Source organism: Panthera onca, chromosome E1 (genome assembly GCF_046562875.1).
Source record: "Panthera onca isolate mPanOnc1 chromosome E1, mPanOnc1 haplotype 2, whole genome shotgun sequence".
NCBI classification, from domain to species: Eukaryota; Metazoa; Chordata; class Mammalia; order Carnivora; family Felidae; genus Panthera; species Panthera onca.
This window is the reverse complement of record NC_138352.1, coordinates 19,168,205-19,187,661: the sequence shown is the minus strand read 5'-3', so window position 1 is coordinate 19,187,661 and position 19,457 is coordinate 19,168,205. Positions and strand designations below refer to the sequence as shown.

At 61.2% G+C, this 19,457-nt stretch overlaps 1 protein-coding gene across 3 annotated transcripts; it reads right to left on the bottom strand.

Moving 5' to 3' along the window:
* Nucleotides 1–2,939: 2,939 nt before the first annotated feature.
* Nucleotides 2,940–18,497, bottom strand: GUCY2D (guanylate cyclase 2D, retinal). 3 transcript variants are annotated; one of them, XM_078437799.2, is made up of 20 exons: nucleotides 18,269–18,496; nucleotides 17,206–17,920; nucleotides 16,813–17,117; nucleotides 13,053–13,404; nucleotides 12,617–12,701; nucleotides 12,219–12,321; nucleotides 11,702–11,803; nucleotides 9,870–9,950; nucleotides 8,601–8,807; nucleotides 8,361–8,517; nucleotides 7,721–7,870; nucleotides 6,983–7,131; nucleotides 6,276–6,439; nucleotides 5,969–6,161; nucleotides 5,586–5,760; nucleotides 5,225–5,323; nucleotides 5,003–5,097; nucleotides 4,789–4,874; nucleotides 4,584–4,700; nucleotides 2,940–4,065 (listed from the first exon to the last, which is right to left on the bottom strand). In XM_078437799.2, exons 2-19 carry the CDS (start codon nucleotides 17,909–17,911, stop codon nucleotides 4,607–4,609), a joined length of 3,303 nt encoding a protein of 1,100 aa, XP_078293925.2. In that variant the 5' UTR covers nucleotides 17,912–17,920; nucleotides 18,269–18,496; the 3' UTR covers nucleotides 2,940–4,065; nucleotides 4,584–4,606. The 3 variants fall into 3 exon arrangements, 2 of the variants coding, with proteins under 2 accessions (XP_078293925.2, XP_078293924.2); XM_078437798.2 differs by having other exon boundaries at nucleotides 17,206–18,496; XR_013552112.2 differs by lacking the exons at nucleotides 2,940–4,065; nucleotides 4,584–4,700 and having other exon boundaries at nucleotides 5,620–5,760; nucleotides 17,206–18,497.
* Nucleotides 18,498–19,457: the final 960 nt, after the last annotated feature.

Here is a 19,457-nt window from a genome sequence, read left to right as displayed (position 1 = left end):
CACAAAACAAAACCCAGTTCAATCTGGATTAAGCCAACAACTAGCCCATGGTGCTCCAACTGGATCTGGCTTTAGGCCCAGAGTGGTGGAGAGACTCCAGTAGTGGCAGCGACACATGGTCTCTGCCCATCTATCAGCTCTGCCCTGTCATCTTTGCTCGGTGTCCTGCCCTCTCAGCAACCCCAGAGAAAACAGGCAACTTCTTCACCTAGCTTCCAGCTGTGTCTCAGCACTAAGCTTAGCCCTGGTCATCTGCCTGCCCTTGGGGCAATTCCAGCAGCAGAGGAATGGAATGATTGGAGGTGGGGGGTGGGATAGGGCCTGGGGTCAGTTCCATGGGGACTGAAGCTGGGGCTGGGGGAGGACAGGAAGGCACCACAACCAATGGCCCTCGTGAGTCATCATGTTGGAAATATCAAGCTTGGGGCAGAGACAGTGGGGCTCAGAGAAAATGGATGACCAATGGGCTGGTCACCCACTGGTGACTTTGGGATGGTCTGTGCTGCTTGAATGCCCCACGGCAGGCTCTTGAGGGATGAGAAGTGGAATGTGGGTTGTGAAGTCCTGCCCGGTCTGCTGTTACAGACCTTAGCTTCTACACTCACAGGCCCTGCTCCTTCAGTCTTGGACTCTGGCTTCCATGGGTCATGGTCATAGAATAACTGCTCTTACCTCCCTCCCCCTCTCCTGCCGGCGATCACACGATGAGACCACACCACCCTCTTCCAGAGCCTCAGAGACCCTGGTCTTTTCTCGAAGCCTGAAAAGCCTGGGGCTTCCCCGCTCGGTCCCCTCAGAGCAGACCCCGAGCGGAATGGCAGCTCACTGCCCCCCGCCTCGGGCATCTCTAGGGTTCTTCCCCTCTCTGAAGCCCTCCCTAGCAGTGCCAGGTGTGAGTCCTGCAGGGAAGAGGGCGTAGAGACCATCCAGGCCAAAAGGATCACACACCACGAGATGGAAGAAAGCACGCCTTTATTTCAGCCGCCACTCTCCCAACACCGTGGCACGTGGCCTGGCATCCACGGCGCACGGCCCAGAAGGTCCCAGTGCACACAGTCCCACAATGCGGCGCCACAGATCTCCCAAAAGGGGTGCCTGGGGTCCACTGCAGGTGGGGAGGGGGAGCACGGCCCAGACCCTGAGGAGCAGCAGAGAAAAAGTGCCAAGTGAGCCCCGGGACGTGATGCTGTGGGACGTGACGCGGAGTCCCAGCTACGGGGTGGAAGCAGCCGCGGGAGGGCCCTGCCGTGACCGTCACTGGTCCCAGCTACGGAGCCATCCCAAAGGCGAGGACAGCCCCAGGCGCGGGCTCCTGGCTCAGGCCACCTGGCAGAGGTAGTGTAAACACGTCTGAAGGTAGGGAGCGCCTGATGGCCAAGCCAGGTGCTCTCTGGGGCTGGGAGGTGCCCGGGACCCTGGAGCAACAGGAGCGAGCAGGTGAAGAGGGCTTGAGTCAGAGGGTACCGGGCTCTAGGAGACTGACCGGACCCAGGAAGGAAGGTTGCGCAGAAATGGGGGAGCTGCGGGGACAGGTAGGGAAAAACTGTGGGCAGAGCGGGGGAGACTGAGGGAGAGGGAGAGACGGGCAGAGGAGCAGAGAGGAGACTGCGGCTAGACCTTCCCCGCCCTTCTCCCACCAGCTCTGTGAGCCCTGGGGTGGGCCTCAGCTCTCCAACCTCCACCAGGCCCCTCCCGGCTCACATCTGCCCAGCTGCGACCGGGGTCTTGGGACCAGGCAGGATGGAGGGTGGGAAGGGACGCGCTCAGCCCTGCGGCCTCCACCTCTACCCCAAACTGGATTCGGGGCCCCAGCTCCTCCTCCCCTGGGAAGTGTCCTGCCCCAGCCTGTCCGCGCTAGTCTCCTCCCAGGTCAAGGCTGCCCTGAGGCTCCCCTGAATCACAGGCCATTAACTACCACAGGTACCACAGGCGTCCCCCAGGTGGGATGGAAGGCGAGAGAAAGAGTCAGGGTGGGGGATGGGGAGGGGCTTAGCAGGGAGGGTGGGGGCGCTGCCTGGGAAGAGGCTGTCTGCCCTCCATCCCGGGGACCGAAGTCCAGAGAAAATCTGAAGAGAGATGCTTAAGAATGTGCAGAATTTAGAAAATTGTGTGCGCGTGCAGGCGCACACCAGGGTTTTTAAAAATCTTTAACTCATCGTCTCCCAACTCGGCGAAAAATGTTTTCTGAGTTGTACTAACTGACTCACCCTACAGCACCACCTCAAGTGACCAGAACCTACAATGCTGCAGTTGAGGCCTGTTATATGTCCTCTCTCTACCTTTAGGCAGGACGGGGAGGCTGCTCAGCCGTGGATTTCACAGGCCGGGCAGAAACAACCTCCAGAAGCACCTGCAGTCCCAGCGGCAGTTCCCAGGGGCCCTGAGCCAAATGCCTAAGGGCGCCAGGCAGGTCCGTAAGGGACATCCGGAAACTCTTGGGTCTTGGCGGGTGGGGACCATTAGAACTAAAGAATATGGGGCGCCTGGGTGGCGCAGTCGGTTAAGCGTCCGACTTCAGCCAGGTCACGATCTCGCGGTCCGTGAGTTCGAGCCCCGCGTCAGGCTCTGGGCTGATGGCTCGGAGCCTGGAGCCTGTTTCCGATTCTGTGTCTCCCTCTCTCTCTGCCCCTCCCCCGTTCATGCTCTGTCTCTCTCTGTCCCAAAAATAAATAAAAAACGTTGAAAAAAAAAATTTTATAAAAAAAAAAAAGAATAAAGCCCCAGAGAAAATGATCAGTGGCTCTCTAGCTCCAGCAGAAAAACCAGCAGTGGAACTTTTTGATTTCAGAGAAGAGGGAAGTTTGGTATACGTTTTTTAGAAAATGTGAATCTCTTGATTGCTAAACGTTAGCTCAAAATTAGAACAAAACTTCCCCCATAGGCCAACAAAACCAGTCTCGGCGAGTTTCTAGCCTCTAAGATTTATGAAATCTTAGAGATTTTTAGGCTCACTTAGTGACATGATTCGTGAACGTTCGTTCAGGTGCACAGAAACACCCTGAGGGAACTTGTTAAAAATGCGGATTCTGAATCGATAGGTCTGGGCCCACAAGTCTGCATTTCTAACAGGCTCTCAGGTCATGTCCCTGCCCCTGGCCCGGGAACCACACTGTGCGTGGTGAGCATTCACCCTTCCACCTGGAAATTCTCTCGGACGCTACTGGCCACGCCTGCTTGCTGACCTGGGAGGGACTGAACACTCACTACACCTGTAGGGATGCTCTGGGCGGCTGCCGCTGCCACTAACTCCTGCCACGGCCTCCAGTGGCGCTGAAGGACACCCCAACTCAACAGTGCCAAGGCCCGGGCTCTGGAACGTCGCTGTTCCACAAAAGAAAGTTCAGTTGGACCGGTGGGGGGGGGGGGCGGGGGGGACGGGCAGTGGTTGCAGACGCCTGTGGGAAAGATCTAAGCAGAGAGGATTCTCTGTGCGCTCGGCAAGTGTCCAGTTCAACAGAAAATCCTACCATTTCTCGGGCGTTCTGGTGAGTGAAGGTGTGCTGAGGCCTGTTTGCCTTCCTCTCTCCCCAGAGCCTTGCAGCCAGCTTTTCTCTGCACTTGGGCAAGACACGGCGATGCCCACAGAAGGGGCCGGTTTCTGACTGGCGGGGGGGGGGGTGGGCGGGAGAAGGGAAGGACTATCGAGGCTAAGCAGAGGCTAATCTTCAGGCCACAAACCCCTGCTCTGGGGGAACCGCAGGTCTCTGCCTCCTCTGGGGTTGGGGATTCCAACCCCAGACCTTCCTTCCTGGGGCCCTGGGAGGCCCTGGAAAGCGGAGAATCCCCAGCCCCACCTCTCCTGATGGGCTCAGAGTTACTGGGGCCGGCGCCCATACACCCAGGCCATCCGGAAGCTTAGGAGTGCAGAAACCACCTAGGCCACTCCTTATTTCATCATGAGGGAAATCCAAGCCCAGAGAGTGCACGAGACTTTCCCGAGGTCACACAGCAGGTGTAAAGGCCCAGAATCCTTTGAGGCAAAGCCGGAGAGAAGCCACTGGTATCAGCCAGACTGTTGGTCACCCATAGCAGCAACTTTCAGGAAGAGGACCTTCCGCAATACTCCTGAGAGAAAGAGGGGTGTCTGAGGGAAATCGTAGAAAGGGGTCACGGGGGTTCACCTAAGAAGGGGAGGGTCATGGATCACAGTTTCTTCAAGGAAGGTAGAGGGCAGGGCTTCTGCCCTGACAGAATGCTAGAGACAACATTCATCTTGTCCTCTGGCGAACGGTGCTCCCGAAAGTTCTGTCTTTTGTGCAGTGCACAGCCTGTGGGGCCTGGCAGGGAGGCCCCGTTAATGCAGCGCAGTGGGGGCGAGGGGGTTGTCAGAGGAGAGGTGTCAGAAGATCATGAGTACAAGGGTTCTCAAGTCTGGATTCCCGGGGCCATTCCAGACCTACAGAACCAGAACTCCCCCCTCCCAGGGGAAAATTCCTGGGTTTAGGAAAGAGCCTGGGCTCGCTCAGACAGGAATTGGGACACCTGGCTTGGGTGGGAAGTTCAGCGGGCAGGGCCAGGCCCTCAGGCTGGAGAGGAGGCCCCTGGGAGATCGGCAGCTGGGCTTGGGAGCAAGGGGGCAGCACCTGTTCCCGCTGCGCTGCGCGCCTCACTTCCCGGAGAACTGGCCCGGCCTCGCCTTCTCCAGCTTCAGGCGCCGCTCCAGGGGGATCTCCTGCAGGCTGATGCCGTGGTTGCTGGCCCTGCGGGGAGGGGGGCGGCGGCCTCAGGGAGGGGCAGGCGGAGGGCGGGGTCAGGCCGGGAGAAGGGGCCCGGAGGCTGGTTCCTCACCCCGGCTGCAGATCCGGCGGTTTGGGGATGGGCTTGTTGAAGCCGCGTCTGCCCACCAGCCAGTACGTGTCCTCGGCGCCCTTGCCCTGGAGAGACACGGGGCGGGGGGGTGGGGGGTGAGGCGGCTGGGGCGAGGGCGGGTGGATCTCGAGGTCTGAGTGGCACCCAAGACCCCGGAGGTTGCGGCCCAGGAGGGGGCGGGGCCCGGTCTCACCTTCAGCTCCGTGCGGCCGCGCACCTCCGTCTGGAAGCCCTCGTCCAGGGCGCGGAGAATCTGGATGGTGCTGATGTTCACGTGGATGCGGTAAGCTGGGGCGACAGGGGACAGGGGACGTGGTGATTTCGGGACTCCCCTCCCGCGTCCCCCTGCCCGAGCCACTTCCCCCTCGCTCCGTGAATCACCCCCCACCCCCGGACCCCGCCCCGCCCCACTCACGCAGCCCCGTGGACTCCATGCGCGAGGCGGTGTTGACCGTGTCCCCAAACAGACAGTACCGCGGCATGGTGAGGCCCACCACGCCCGCCACGCACGGGCCTGCGGAGACGCGCAGGGTGGGTGGCCGTGCTGGCGGCTGGGTGGCACCTGGCACCTCGGGGGACTCTCTAGCGCCCCATCGTCTCCACCAGCTCCCCAAGGGTACCTCTCGATCACGACGGGGTGCCTGCCGAGGCGGCTTCACAGCGAGTCCCACTGCCCCCGTCCCCCCCCCCCACCCGCCCCCACCGCACGAATGTCCAGGGAACGCGGAACCGGCCCTAGACGGGGAGGGAGGGGGCCACCAGAGCCCGGGAGGTACCCGAGTGCAGGCCGATGCGGATGCGCACGGGCACCTCGGGCATGTGGCGCATTCGGAAGGAGCCCACGGCACTGAGGATGTCCAGAGCCATGTTGGCGATCTCCGCCGCGTGCCGCTGCCCGTTCCGCTGGGGCAGCCCTGAGGCCACCATGTAGGCGTCCCCAATTGTCTCCACCTGACGGAAAGGGTGGCGCAAGTCGGGTACTGAGCACCTCTCTCCCGCCAAGCGACTGTCCTTTGTCAGGCGGCCTAAGCTGGGGGGGGGGGGGGCAGCGCGGGGATCCTGGGGAGGCTTCCAAATGGGGACGGGGGCAGTGGGGCTGAACTGGGGGCTGGCGGAGCTGAAGGAGGGTTGCGCCCCCCCCCCCCCCGGCACACCCCACCTTGTAGACGTCGTGGGAGCCGATGATGGCGTCAAAGAGCGTGTAGAGGTCGTTGAGCAGGTCCACCACCTCGATGGGCTCGCTCATGGCCGAGATGGTGGTGAAGCCCACGATGTCGCTGAAGTACAGGGTCACCTCCTCAAAATACTCGGGCTCCACAGGTGTCCCCGTCTTCAGAGCCTCGGCCACAGAACTAGGTAGGGTCGTCGGGGAGAGGGGGGGGGGGGGGGGGCGGGCTTTAGGTGGAGGTCCCGCCCCCGGCCGCCCGCGGGCCCTCCCCCTCGCACCCCTCCCCGCGGGCGCGCACGGGGGCAGCATCTGCGTCAGCAGCCGGTCTGTCTTCTGCTTCTCCAGCTCCAGCTCCTCCGTGCGCTCCCGGATCAGGTCCTCCAGGTTGCTGGAATACTGTTCCAGCATCCTCAGCATGGAGTCAATGATGTTCGTCTTCCGGCCCTTGTTGATGCTTTTGAACTGGTAGGGGGAGGCAGCCGGGGTGGGGGTGCGGGGGCTGTTGAGGACCGGGGCCGCCATGACCCCTGCGTGGGGCCCTCTTACGCCTGCCCCCCCCCCGCCCCCCCCCAGGCATCCCACCCCACGCATCGTTTACGCATCAGCCCCCCCCCCCCCCCATGCCAGGCCCTGTGCCTTCACACACCGGGAGCCATAGGGGAAATGGGGGGGGGGGGGTCCCAGAGGTCAGCTGCTCTCAGCTGGTAACTGACAAGACACTGGGGTTTGGACTCCCAGGCCGAGGGTCTTGTGGCCACACCGGGCCACGCGATTCAAATGTTATTCGAATCGAGTGAAATATTTCTCCCGCCCAGAGGTCTATCTCCTGCTCCGAAGGGCCCCGCAGCCCCCGTTCTAACTCTGTCCCCACCTAACTCCCAGTCCTCAGACTGCCCCTTGGGAGACGGCCTGGAGGTCAGAGGTCCCGCGAGTCTGCCTTCCTGAAGCCTCCCCGGGTTGCCGACAAGCGGCCAGCCCAGCCCTGGCCCAATGCCAGCCGCTGACCTGCTCGAAGGTGCGGTCCATGGAGGGCCGGAGGGCCGGCTGCTCCGCCCAGCACTGTTTCATCAGCTGGATGCACTCCGTGGGCGCCTGGTCCACGGACACGGAGGGCCGGCACAGTGGAGGGGGACTTCGGACCCTCTCCACCACTTCTGGAGGCATGAGGGGACCAACAGAGGCCGCCTCTGACTCTGGCCTGACTGCTGAAGCCCGCGATCAGAGCTTCCGGAAGGAGGCGGGGAAGCGCGGGGAGGGAGGGGAGGGCGTTGCTGGAAGGAACGGGAGGATCCTGAACCCTGGGGGTGGGAGGGTGGGGGCGCAGGGGGCAGTTAGAGGTGACAGGCAGAGCTAACATTTGTCGCAGTTGAGAGTGAGGGTTGGGGTGGCCCAGTAGCTTGCTGACTCCTGGATGGTAAGTCATACGGATTTGAACCAGATCCCACTGCCTTCGCCCCCTTCCCCCGACACTGCTGCCTCCCTGCCATCCCTAAGAACCAGAGGGGAGCCCGCTCCCTCAGCTGGAGGAGCAGGATGAGGACAGAGACGACCACTGATGTCTGGGAGCCTAAGAGCCGCCCCCTCCCATCCTGACGCTTGCTCTCCCCGGCCCTGACCCTTGAGATCCACATAAGGGAGGCCCACATAATTAAGCCTCAGCTCCGGGCTTTAGGGCAGAGAGGCTGGGTCTGGCGAGAGGCTCTGCCGGGCCGCAGGCTGGAAGCGCGACGCGAGCGAGCGTACCCTCGGCGGTCAGCTCCAGCATGGCGTAGGGGGCGCTGCGACACACGACCTCCTGCATGATGATGCCCAGGCTGAAGACGTCACCCGCCATCGTTCCCCTGCGCTCCAGGGCCGGGTCCCGAAGCAGCTCCGGGGCTGTCCACAGCTGGTCTGGGGGAGGGGGAGGGGGCGTGGGCATGCGGGAGGGCCTGGGGGCGCTGGGGACGGACCCCTCCGCCCTAACCAAAAAGCCCAGGCTCGCACCCACTCACCAACTCCCAGCCCGAGTGTGGCCCCGCTGCCCGCAGCTATCTCCGGGAGAAACTACCAGAAACCCGACGCGGGTCTCCGAGAAAGCGCCGTCCTCACAAATAGGCCCCGCCCTTTATGCAAAGGGAGGCTCAGAGAACACCCCGCCCTCGGGTACAAGCCACGCCCCTTCGACCCCCCCCCCCCCCGCCCCGCCTCCCCGGTCCAGTCCCCTTCTCCTCTCTGAGGTCCCGACCTGAGACCTTTACCGAGGCCGGGGCCACGTGCAGTGGGAGTGGGATGGAGAGGACGCGAAGGCAGAGGGAGGGATGGATGGAGGGGCCCCTGAGATAACGGGGGTCCCGGGGATGCTCGTCCGCGTGGGAGGCAGCGGGGAGGCGGGGGATCCTACCCTCCGCGCTGGGAGGCTCCGGCAACACCCTCTGCGCTTCCAGCAGTCGCCCCTGACCGTGGTCGGTGACTTTCAGCACGAACCGCCCGTCCACCACGCAGTTCCGTGACTTAAGGCGCCCGTGGGCCACGCCTCGGTGATGCAGATACCTCATTCCCTGGAAGGGGTGGGATACGAGGCGACCTGAGCCCTGCGGCTCCCCTGCCCCCTCCTCCCTGCCACCCCCGCACCCCCCACCACCTTGATGAGGTCCAGGAGGAGGGAGGACTTGAACATCCAGTCCAGCTTTATGTCCCTCTGGGCGAGGAGGTCGTGGAGGGAGCCCCGGGTACAGTGCTCGGAGACCACGGCCAGCATGCGCTCCCCGGGGGCCATGGTGCCACCCGCTCCGCCGCCGAGGAAGAGCCCCAGGTAGAGGACCACGTTCTCGTGCCGCAGCTCCTGGAGCTGAGAGGGAGAGAGCCAACGGGCACTTTCTGCCCCGGAGGCACCGTGGGGAGGAGACCTGTTATCCAGGTCTGGTTTGGGGCGTCCACGCTCGGAAGGAGGGATGAGAGGGGTGACTGGAAAGGCCTATGGGGGCACGGGGTGGGGGGCGCTTTCTTCCAAGGGTAAGTTCTCTCTCCGGAACAGACACGTGGGTCAAAGGTCACCGTCGAGATGCCGAGTATGGTTTAGCTTAAAGTCCTACACGAAGAGACTACCCTGCACTGGTAACCAGGAGCCAGGCAGGTTCTCCCCGAGGCCACACACGGCCTTGTCGGCCACGGCCCAGGCCTGCGTTGCTCATGTCTGAGACTCCCAACATCCCCGAGGCAGGGAGGAAGGGACTGAGCAGTCACACTGTGGTCCTAGCGGACCACATGCCACAGGACAGGCGCCCTCACAATCCGAGCATGCTGGGAAATGGGGGCCAGCGGGTGGGTGACTACTGTCCTTCCAACTTTCCTTTGGTCCAATAAGGGGCTTCCCTTCATCCTAGATGCCTGCGGTTAAGTGGTGACTTAGTCTGGGGACCCTAAGTCATTCTGCAGCTATGACCGAGAGCTTCTGTGGAGGCGTCAGAGGAGGCCAGCCGGAGGCTGCACGATGTAAGGGGGGCCTCGAGGTGGGGCGGTCAGAATAAGCCAGGCTACCGCCTCCTTGCCAGCTTTCTGCTTCACCCAGTAGGCATTATCTGACTCTTGGTTTTGGCTCAGGTCGTGATCTCATGGGTTCGTGGGATCGAGCCCCGCATGGGGCTCTACACTGATGGAGCCCGTGTGGAATTTTCTCCCTCTCTCTCTGCACCCCCCTCCATGCGCGCTCTCTCTCTCAAAAATAAACATTGAGAAAAAAATGGGAGAGCATAACGGGACGCCTGCTTTGGGAGAGGGCACTTCCACGGAGACCTGTTGGTCTCTCCTAGATTCGGGTCTATCTCTGTCCCCAGCTGCAAAGAGAAGGCCAAGAGGGAAGGAAATGACGGCCACCCCACACCCCACACCCCACCACGGGCTCAACGCTCACCTTGGAGAAGGCTGTCCTGGTTGCTGGGCGGATAGCTATGTGCTGATCCCCTGGGAATTTCTTCAGCCAAACCCAGTCTCCCTGGAGCAGAGATGGGAGTAGTTTTTTGTTGTTGTTTTGAGAGAGAGAGAGAGAGAGAGCATGCGCACAAGCCAGGGAGAGGGCCAGAGGGAGAGAGAGAATCTTAAGCAGGTTCCACATTCCGTAAGGAGCCAAATGTGGGGCTCAATCCCACAACCCTGGGATCGTGACCTGAACTGAAATCAAGAGTTGGGCGCTGACTGAGCCACCCAGGCGCCCCAGAGATGGGAGCAGTGAACTCAGCTTCTGAAAAGCCCGTGAGGTGAAAAGCCGCAGAGCCCCCACGCTTCCACTGGCCTACTGCCTCAGGACACATCCTGCCTGTGACGCAGAGGTTCAGAAGCAAAGCGTTTGACATCTGTCAGTCCACTTCACAGCTGGCGGGGATGGGGGCCACCCTCGCATGGCTGTCCTCACCAACGCAGATGCACCCACCCACAGCCTTAGTAAGCAAGCTGTTAGCACCACAAATGTCACTGAGGCCACAGCCCTCCTCACCATCTGTTGCCCTGAGAGAGCACTGTGCTGGGAGCCAGGAGTCTGGGGAGATCAGGCTTTTATGACAGACTGACTGTGACGCACAAGCAGTTCCCCTCACAGCCTCACCGTCCTCAGCTGTGGGTAGGGCTGGTCCATGGGAACGCGGTCCCATCGGGCCCCATGCTCACGAGGGCCTGTGCTTGGCTCAGCGGTCTGCTCCGCCATCCTGAACCAACAGGGAGCCCCTCGGTGCCATTCTGCCTTAGACCCTGCAATCTCTGTAGCCGGCCTCGTCCGTGGGTGAGGGGTTTGGCCGCACTGGCAGGAGATTCTGGTGGTTTGGTGTCGACTCCTAACGAGCCTTCGGAGATACACAGGGGACGTTTTTAATTGTCCCCCAAACTGGGAGATGTGTTTTGTGGGTGGGACAAGAGACGCTGAACGTTCTCCAAGGCACAGGGTAGGCCCATTCAAATGATTAACAACAACTTCCCCCAGTGACAAGTGGCCGCGGTGGCCTGTAGGTGACATATTGGGACCCTCTGCATGCTCTGCGGGACCTGACATCTGGAAGCTCCAAGCCTCCGCCCCGCTCTTGATTAGCTGAGCTCCCTCAGCTCTCTCTGGGTCTGTCCTGATTCCCACACATCCTACAGCATTTAGATTTGCTGACCCATAGTGAAGGTCCCAATGCCCTTCCGTGACTTTCTCTTTCCATCCCCTGTTAGCTCACGGTTCCTGAGTCGGGTCTGAATTGGGTGGAAACGCTGGGTAGGACCAGGACGCGGGTCTGTCTGTCTTGAGTCAGGATAGCCCCGTCTGGGACACCCCCATCCTGAACAACCCGTGTCCTGGAAACGTCCTTTTTGTGACCACGATGCTGCATCCCAGATGCCCCAACCTTTCCAGGGAGGTCCACGCCCTTCAGTAGCCTGAAGTCTTGGATCAACGGAGGGGGCAGGGCCAGGGGCTCCCAACGGGGAGGGGGATGGCTTCGGTGGCCACACCGGGCTGCATGCTGGTGCCGGAACACCCCCCACCAGGCTGGCCTCCGGCCTCGGGGCCACCGTGATTGGCCTTTGAGGAGCCCTCACCTGGATAAAGGCTAAGGGAAAAATCCTGGGGCAGGAAGGATTCTCGGACGCTCCCCTTTGGGGAACCCGTGACCTCTTCCTAGAGCCCATTCTGGGCTCCTATCACCATTTTCTGTAGCCCGCGGGATATGACGCAACTCCAGGAATAGAGCTCGGCCTGGACGGGGTAAGGCTCACCTCGTAGAGGCCAACGTTGGCGCTGTCCGCGGGCTGGCTGGGGACGCTGCGAACGTCTGACACGCTGTGTGCGCCCAGACTCGATCGGCTCCCCTGGACCACCTGGAGGGTAGAGGTCAACGCAAGGGATCAGAATATACTGTGGGGTCAGAGTCCTGGGTTGAGGTCAGGCTGAGTTCCAGGCATTACAGAGGGAAGAAATCTTAATTAGGGGAAGATGAAACTGACATTATACTTCCCAATTGCGCTGCGGTTTACAGTTTACAAAACACACCAGCGGGTTTGTTTGGAGCTTCTCGCTGTCCCAGGAGAGCAGCGGGGACAGGGCTGGTACTCTCACTGCACATTAAGGGTGCTGATCCCCAGAGCTCAGACCTGAGAGGGAGCCAGGGCAGAAAGCAGGCTTTCCTCGGGGCTGGGGTGAGGGCTGGCCCAGGCAGGGGAACAGATATACAGTGGAGGACACTTGGGGAGCTGGCTCCCTGCCAGATAGCCCCTGCCTCCCTGCCTCTCCCACCTTTCGAGAGCTGCCCCCTTGCGGGTGGAGGAAGGTGATATCGTCCAGAGTCAGGATGATCTTGTTGGGGCCAGAGACCATCTGGATGTGAATTAGACGATGCCTGGTAGGGAAAGGACGTCATCTGCTCAAAAGGGACCAAGGTCCAGGACAGGAGGCCAGCAAGGGATAATGTTGGCTCCGGGGAGAGCAGTCATCCCCAAACCAGACAGCCCCCGGTCTGCCACCCCCTTGAGGGCAACCCCATGTTCCCCATCTTCTTTTTTTTTTTTTCTTTTTTTTTTTTTTTTTTTTTCCTACTCTTGAGTGGGCCCAGCCTGCTGTCTTTGCTGCACAGACGCATTTCTGGCAGGTGGACAGGCAGGCTCATCCCTTACCTACCCCACTCCCATACTCACCTCACATAATGGGCCAGGAAGGCCCCTGTCAGCCCCATCCCAACCACCAGGAGGAAGCCGATAAAGACGAGGCCGGGCTCCACTCCTGGAGAGGCAGTGAGAGAGGGGACTCTGAGGACCGTGGCCAGGGGGAGGGAGGCACCCTCTCTATGGGGGGATGGAGTCATGTCAAATCCTGGAGGCCCTAGGAAAGGTGGATGGGAGCCCAGAACGAGATCTAGGGAAAGGTCATGGTCTTCTGCAAAAGGGAGCCTCTGGGAATGCTAGGAAGGTTCCAAGAGGGCTTTGGGGGCTTGGCAAGAGACAGGTTCCGCACAAGCCAGGGGTCTGAGGAAGGACCCGGAAGGAGTTCCAGGACGAGAGTTCACTCTCTTTCACCACTTAGTGGAGGCTCCACAGTGACTGTCCCAGTGGGGGCTGGGGTGCTCGCCCTCACCTCCGTTGCAGATGATGTCTGGCTCGAACCAACACGAGGGGTCAGGCCCGGGTCCTCCTCCCCCTCTAGGGAAATGCACCGGGGTCCCAGCCGAGCGGAGGGAGCCCCGGCTTGGGTCCAGCACGTATGTGGCGAACAGCTGGTCCCCCGCCGCGTCCGTGTCCAGCAGCACAAACGGGGGCTCCTCGGCCCCTCCCAGGGCCCCGCAGAAGCCGGGGACCTGGGCATCCTGGATGTGGCGGGCCACCGCTGCTCCGGACACCCAGCCGCCCCCTGCGGCCTCCCGCGCTCGCGCCACGCCCCCCGCCAGCAGGAAGACAGCGTCGTAGATGGTGCCGAAGAGTGGGGACACCTGGGGGAGGGCAGTAGGGGCTCAGGGTTGGGGTCACCGCTGGCCCACCTAGCCTTGCACTGCTTCTCTCCAGTGCTCAGGCCCCTCGTGCATAGACCCTTCACACCCACCTCGTTGGTGCTTCCCCCGGATCCCTCGGCTCAGCGCTCTCTCCTCCTCTCTCCCCATTGGCTCTCCCTTCCCCTCTCCCCATTGGCTCTCTCCTCCCCTCTCCCCATTGGCTCTCCCTTCCTCTCTCCCCATTGGCTCTCTCCTCCCCTCTCCCCAATGGCTCTCCCTTCCTCTCTCCCCATTGGCTCTCTCCTCCCCTCTCCCCATTGGCTCTCCCTTCCCCTCTCCCCATTGGCTCTCTCCTCCCCTCTCCCCATTGGCTCTCCCTTCCTCTCTCCCCATTGGCTCTCTCCTCCCCTCTCCCCAATGGCTCTCCCTTCCTCTCTCCCCATTGGCTCTCTCCTCCCCTCTCCCCAATGGCTCTCCCTTCCCCTCTCCCCATTGGCTCTCTCCTCCCCTCTCCCCATTGGCTCTCTCCTCCCCTCTCCCCATTGGCTCTCCCTTCCTCTCTCCCCATTGGCTCTCCCTTCCTCTCTCCCCATTGGCTCTCTCCTCCCCTCTCCCCATTGGCTCTCTCTTCCCCTCTCCCCATTGGCTCTCTCCTCCCCTCTCCCCATTGGCTCTCCCTTCCTCTCTCCCCATTGGCTCTCTCCTCCCCTCTCCCCAATGGCTCCCCCTTCCCCTCTCCCCATTGGCTCTCTCCTCCCCTCTCCCCATTGGCTCTCCCTTCCTCTCTCCCCATTGGCTCTCTCCTCCCCTCTCCCCATTGGCTCTCCCTTCCCCTCTCCCCATTGGCTCTCTCCTCCCCTCTCCCCATTGGCTCTCCCTTCCTCTCTCCCCATTGGCTCTCTCCTCCCCTCTCCCCATTGGCTCTCTCTTCCTCTCTCCCCATTGGCTCTCTCCTCCCCTCTCCCCATTGGCTCTCTCCTCCTCTCTCTCTCCCTATTGGCTCTCTTCTCTCCCCTCCTCCCCATTGGCCTTCCCTCTTTTCGGGGGTTCTTAGGCTCTTCTCAACCTTGGTTATTCCTATTCTCCATCACCTGCAGCTCCTCTCTTCCCCTTCCTGTTGGTTGCCTTGCTCATATTTTTAATATGATTACTTCTCATTTACCTAAAAGCCTCCTTTCCTATCTTTTGGTTGGCTTCTATATTTTCTATTTTTCCTTCTTTTCTTTCCCCAAGGCGATCAAGCTTATTTTTCCCAGTTCCCATCTCTCACAGTGCCAGGCGTGTGTAAAGCAATCGGTGACACTGAGATATTGACGAGATAGAGTCCCTGTCCCAAGGAACCTTTCTTCTAGTTGGGGAGACAGGGATGTTAGGGTAGTGCCATGGGTGACGGTAGGGGTGATTAGGGAGCTGCAGAGACAGGAATGGAGGGTCCCAACCCAGGCTGAGGGAGGAGGAGAAGGCTTCCGGAAGAAGTGACCATCCTTGAGGGGGTGAGTCAGTTATCTGGGGGGAGGGAAGGGGAGGGACAGGGGAGAGGGAAGAGCGCGCCCAGCAGCACAGAGGCAAGAGAGACGGGCACATTTAGGGAGACCAGAGTAGCTCCGTCTGGCTGAAGTTCAAGGACGATGGAAGAGAGGGGAAGGCATGAGAGACGTGATAAGCCCTCTGAAGAGACCATCATCTATCCAGGGCGAGGGAAGCCCCTGGGAGGCTCGGGACAGGGGTGTGACACAGTCAGATTGGTCAGGTGTCTGAAGCTTGAACTGATTGTTGGGTGGAGAAAGGCCGGGGCGGGTGAGCATTGAAGCAGAGACCTTTTGGGGAGATTTTGTTTCAGGCTTTAGATCGGAGGTGCTGCGGCCTGAACCGGGGCAGTGACGGAGAGAATAGAGAACGAGGATGGATTCAAGTGACTTTTAAAAAGTAAAACTGACAGGACGTGATGTCTGGATGGGTGGGGGGGGGGGGGTCGGTGGGTGGGTTAGGGTTAGTGTGGGAGGGGGGAGGTAAGAGGAATCGAAGGTAACTCCCGGGGTCTCACCTGTGCCAGTTACTGAGAACTGAAGACGGTTTTTGTCACCGCTTCCTCCCCCTGCCCCCCCTCCAGTCTCACCGCTGTCCCGACCGCCTCGCTCTCCTCTTCTCACTCACTATTCCCATCCTTTCTCCCACTGGCTACCCCAGGTCCTCCTGGAGGAGACTAGGGGCATTGGTGGGGAATATTCCACCCCCCACCCCCTTGAGTCACGGCCCTCTCTCAAGTGCAACCCTTTGAGTAAGGTCTTTGTGGTGGTTAGTTTACTGCCCACTGCCATCTAAATTCCCACCTATCTTAGTGGTTTCCAGCTCCCTCCCCCTTTAAAAAATGGTTTTTAATGCTTATTTATTTTTGAGAGAGAGAGAGAGAGAGAGAGGGAGACACAGAATCCGAAGCAGGCTCCCACGTGGAGCTCGAACTCATGGACCGGGAGACCATGACCTGAGCCAAAGTCGGAAGCTTAACCGACTGAGGCACCCAGGTGCCCCTAGCCCCTCCCCTTTTTGTGACCGGTCTCGGGTTAGACGGTGTGACCCAGGATTCTGGATTCTCAGCGAATCCTGGGTGTTGGGATTGTTGGCAGTAGGCCGTGGGTCTAAATAATTATGGAAGCCCCTGGCTCCACCTAGGGTCCTTTCTGCCTCTCGCAAGACTTGTCGAGCCTCTCCAAAAGTTACGACCACCTGACGAAGCCCCAGAGGAGACACCTCTAAACTGGGCGCGGAGGTCGCATCTGCCTTTGTCCTCCTTTCCCGTTCTCTTAAGAACACCAGCAGTGCAGGGGCGCCTGGGGGGCTCCGTCGGTTGAACACCCGACTTCGACTTCGGCTCAGGTCATGATCTCGCGGTTTGTGAGTTCGAGTCCCAAACTCCGTGCTGACAGCTGGGAGCCTGGAGCCTGCTTCAGATTCTGTGTCTCCCTCGCTCTCTGCCCCTCCCCCGCTCACACTCTGTCTCTTTCTCCAACATAAATAAACATTTAAAAATTAAACACACACACACACACACACACACCAGCAGTGTATTATAGACTGCCTGTCCCAGGGGTGTTGGAAGCGGGTTCACTTTGAAGCTGACCGCAAGAGATCACAGTGCAGCGTTCACTAGGGTTTCCTGCTTGGAGCTGGGCTTGGGGAGGAGGGGGTCCCCTGGTCTACACTCTGGAAGCGATCCCAATACACCAAGATGCCCCAAGCAAGCCCAGCGCCTCTGTTTACCCAGGAAACGCCAGAACAGGTAGAGCTTGCTCTCTCAGTCTCTCCCCACTGCCTCCGTCTTCCCGTCTCGCATTGACTCCATGCCCTTCTCCCCTCTCCCCCTCTCCCCTCTCCCCCCCTCCCCTCTTCCCTCCTCCCAGGTGCCTCTACCTGCAGCAGATCCAGGTCAGAGGGCAGCTCCTGGCGCTCCTGGGCCCTGCGCAGGCTGTCCATCACGCTGCCCCCGGGGGGACAGTACCGCGTGAGGGTGAGCACCGCATCGTGGGCCCTGCGAAGCCGGGAGCTGTTGGCCAGGGCGGCCAAGGCCTCGGGGCCCGGTGACAGGGCGTAGTGGAGCGTGTCAAAGGGCAGGAAGACCAGGGAGCCGTCGGCCAGGCCCAGCTCTTCGGCGGCCTCCAGCAGGCAGCGCTGCTCCTGGCCGCCCAGCAGCACCGAGTGCATCACCATGATCACGGCTGGGGACCGAGACCCCGGGCTCACTGCTGCGCCCCGCGGCCCGCGCCGCCGCGCCCCTCCCTCCCCGCACCCCGCGGCGGAGCCTACCTCTGACTCTGGGCCCGTCCTGGACCCTCCGCAGGGCCTCCCGGGCCCCGGACACGTCCGACGGCTCCATGGTGGTCACCAGGGCAACGGGCAGACCCCGCGCCCTGAGCGCGGCGGACAGGGCGCGTCCCGCCTCCACCCACAGGTCCTGGGGCGCGGTGACCAGGGCCACGCGCGCCCAGCGGAAGGCGCGGAGGAGAGCGTAGAGGGCGTCCGCCGCGGGCGTCACCGCGGGGGCCGTCGTGCCCGCCGCCCGCGTCCCGGGGCAGCCCCAGGGCACCAGCGTGACCCCCGCCTCCTGGGCCAGGAGCTCGGCCGGCCGGCAGGCCGCGGGGTTCACCGGGCCCACGAGGCCCGAGACGCGGCCCAGCGCGGACGACACCGCCCCCAGGGAGCCCGGCGTCCGGCACGGCTCGGGCAGCAGCGCGACCTCGAAGCGGGGGGACCCCGCCATGGCAGGGTCGTGGTTCAGGCGGGCGGCGGCCAGGCGGGCGGCCAGGTCCGGGCGGGCGCGCGCGAAGATGGGGTCGCAGGCCCAGGGGCCCAGCACCCCCACTGTGAAGACGGCGGCCCGGGCGGAGGGCGGCAGGAGCAGCAGAAGCAGCGGCAGGGCCCGGGGGACGCCGGGCGGGGATGGAACCCGCCGCGCGGGGGCGCGGCGCCGGGGGTCCGGACACCCACCCGCAGGGAGGGCGCGCGCCGTCATTGCCGGCTTCTGGGAGCATAAGCAGGGCCGGATGAGCGGCCGGGGGGCGGTGGGGGGGGGGCCACAACTCTCTTAGGGTTCTGTCCGCAACCTCCAGCTTCTCAAAGCCCAACTAACCCCGGGGCATGTCCCCACTTCCACAGCCCCCTCCTCTGGCTTGGACGACTATACGGGAGTCAAGGGCATGGCCGCACCCCCCACACCCCGTTTCTCCTGCTTCCTGTTCCCCTCTTGCCCGCCCCTCCTCCCTCCTCAGAGCCGTCTGGGGTCAGCGGAGACATGCCCACGCCCTCCTTGGATCCATCTGGGGCCGAAGGGACCCGAATCCGTGCCTGCGGAGGGGCCTTAGCCACTCACCGGAAAGTCCGGGGCTCGGGCCCAGGCCCGGGGTGAGGGGTCACGGGGCAGATCCCCCTTCTGGCGCCCTCCCACAGGTCTCCTTTGCCAGCCCGGCCGGGGCGGGGGTGTGGGAACAGCTGTCCAGAGTCCTTAATCTCCTCAAGCTGATTAAGGTCCCTTAATCAGGCAGGGAGGAGTTGGTGGAGGATGGGGCTCCCTACAGAGGAGGCTGTCCCCGCTTCCAGGCCGCCAGCAGATTCTCCTCCATGCCTCTCAACAGCCCCCCTCCCCTCCCCTCTACCCCCGCCTCCAACAAAAGCAACTGCAGGTTCGCCTTCTCAAGCTGCTGCCACATTACTCTTCTCAGCCTGGGAAGCGATGAGTTGTGCCCCTGGACACCTATGGGTGACCAGTTTCAGGGTGGGAGTTCTCTGTCTCATTCCCTCCAATCACCCGTTTCCACTTTCGGCAGCCAAGGCCAAGCCCCATCCCTTGGCTGGCAAAGTCTGAACCCCGGAGCCCAAACCCCAACCAGTCTGATACCCTTTTCTCTCATCCGCCCACCCTCGATTCTCCGATTTCCACTTCTCTGTGCCTAGAAACCCGTCCCTTCGGCCTATGGGAAGGCAGAACCCCAGGAAATAATGCAAAGACCTCTGGGCTTGGGCAGAGCTGGGTTCAAATTCCTCCTTCCTGGCTTGGGGAACTTGGGAAAGTTGCTTCATCTCTCTGAAGGTTGTTGTGAAAATTACCTGTGATAAAGAATATAACGTCTGGATGACAAAGGTAATTAAGACAAATTCAGCCTCCAGACGTGATACGCTGAGAAAGACACGATCTTCGTAATATTGCGGATGCAAAATCGCACATCACTGCAGCTGTGCAGAGGTCCAGCTGAAAGTGTTCTCATCAAGCCTAATCTAATCACGAGCTAGCATCAGATAGACACAAAATGAGGAACATTTTACTAAAAAGGGGGTGGGGGGGCAGGGATGGGACTGTATTCTTCAAAAACGTCAGTATTCTAAAAGACAAATAAAGAAAAGTTGAGGAACTGTTCCAGATTAAAGGAGGCAAAAAAGACATGACGATTAAATGCAATACCTTCTCCTGGCTTGGACCCTAGACTATAGGGTTTTTAAAACTGCTATAAGGTTATAGGGTTTATAGGGTTAAATGGCTTATGGGGTTATAAAAATGCCATAGG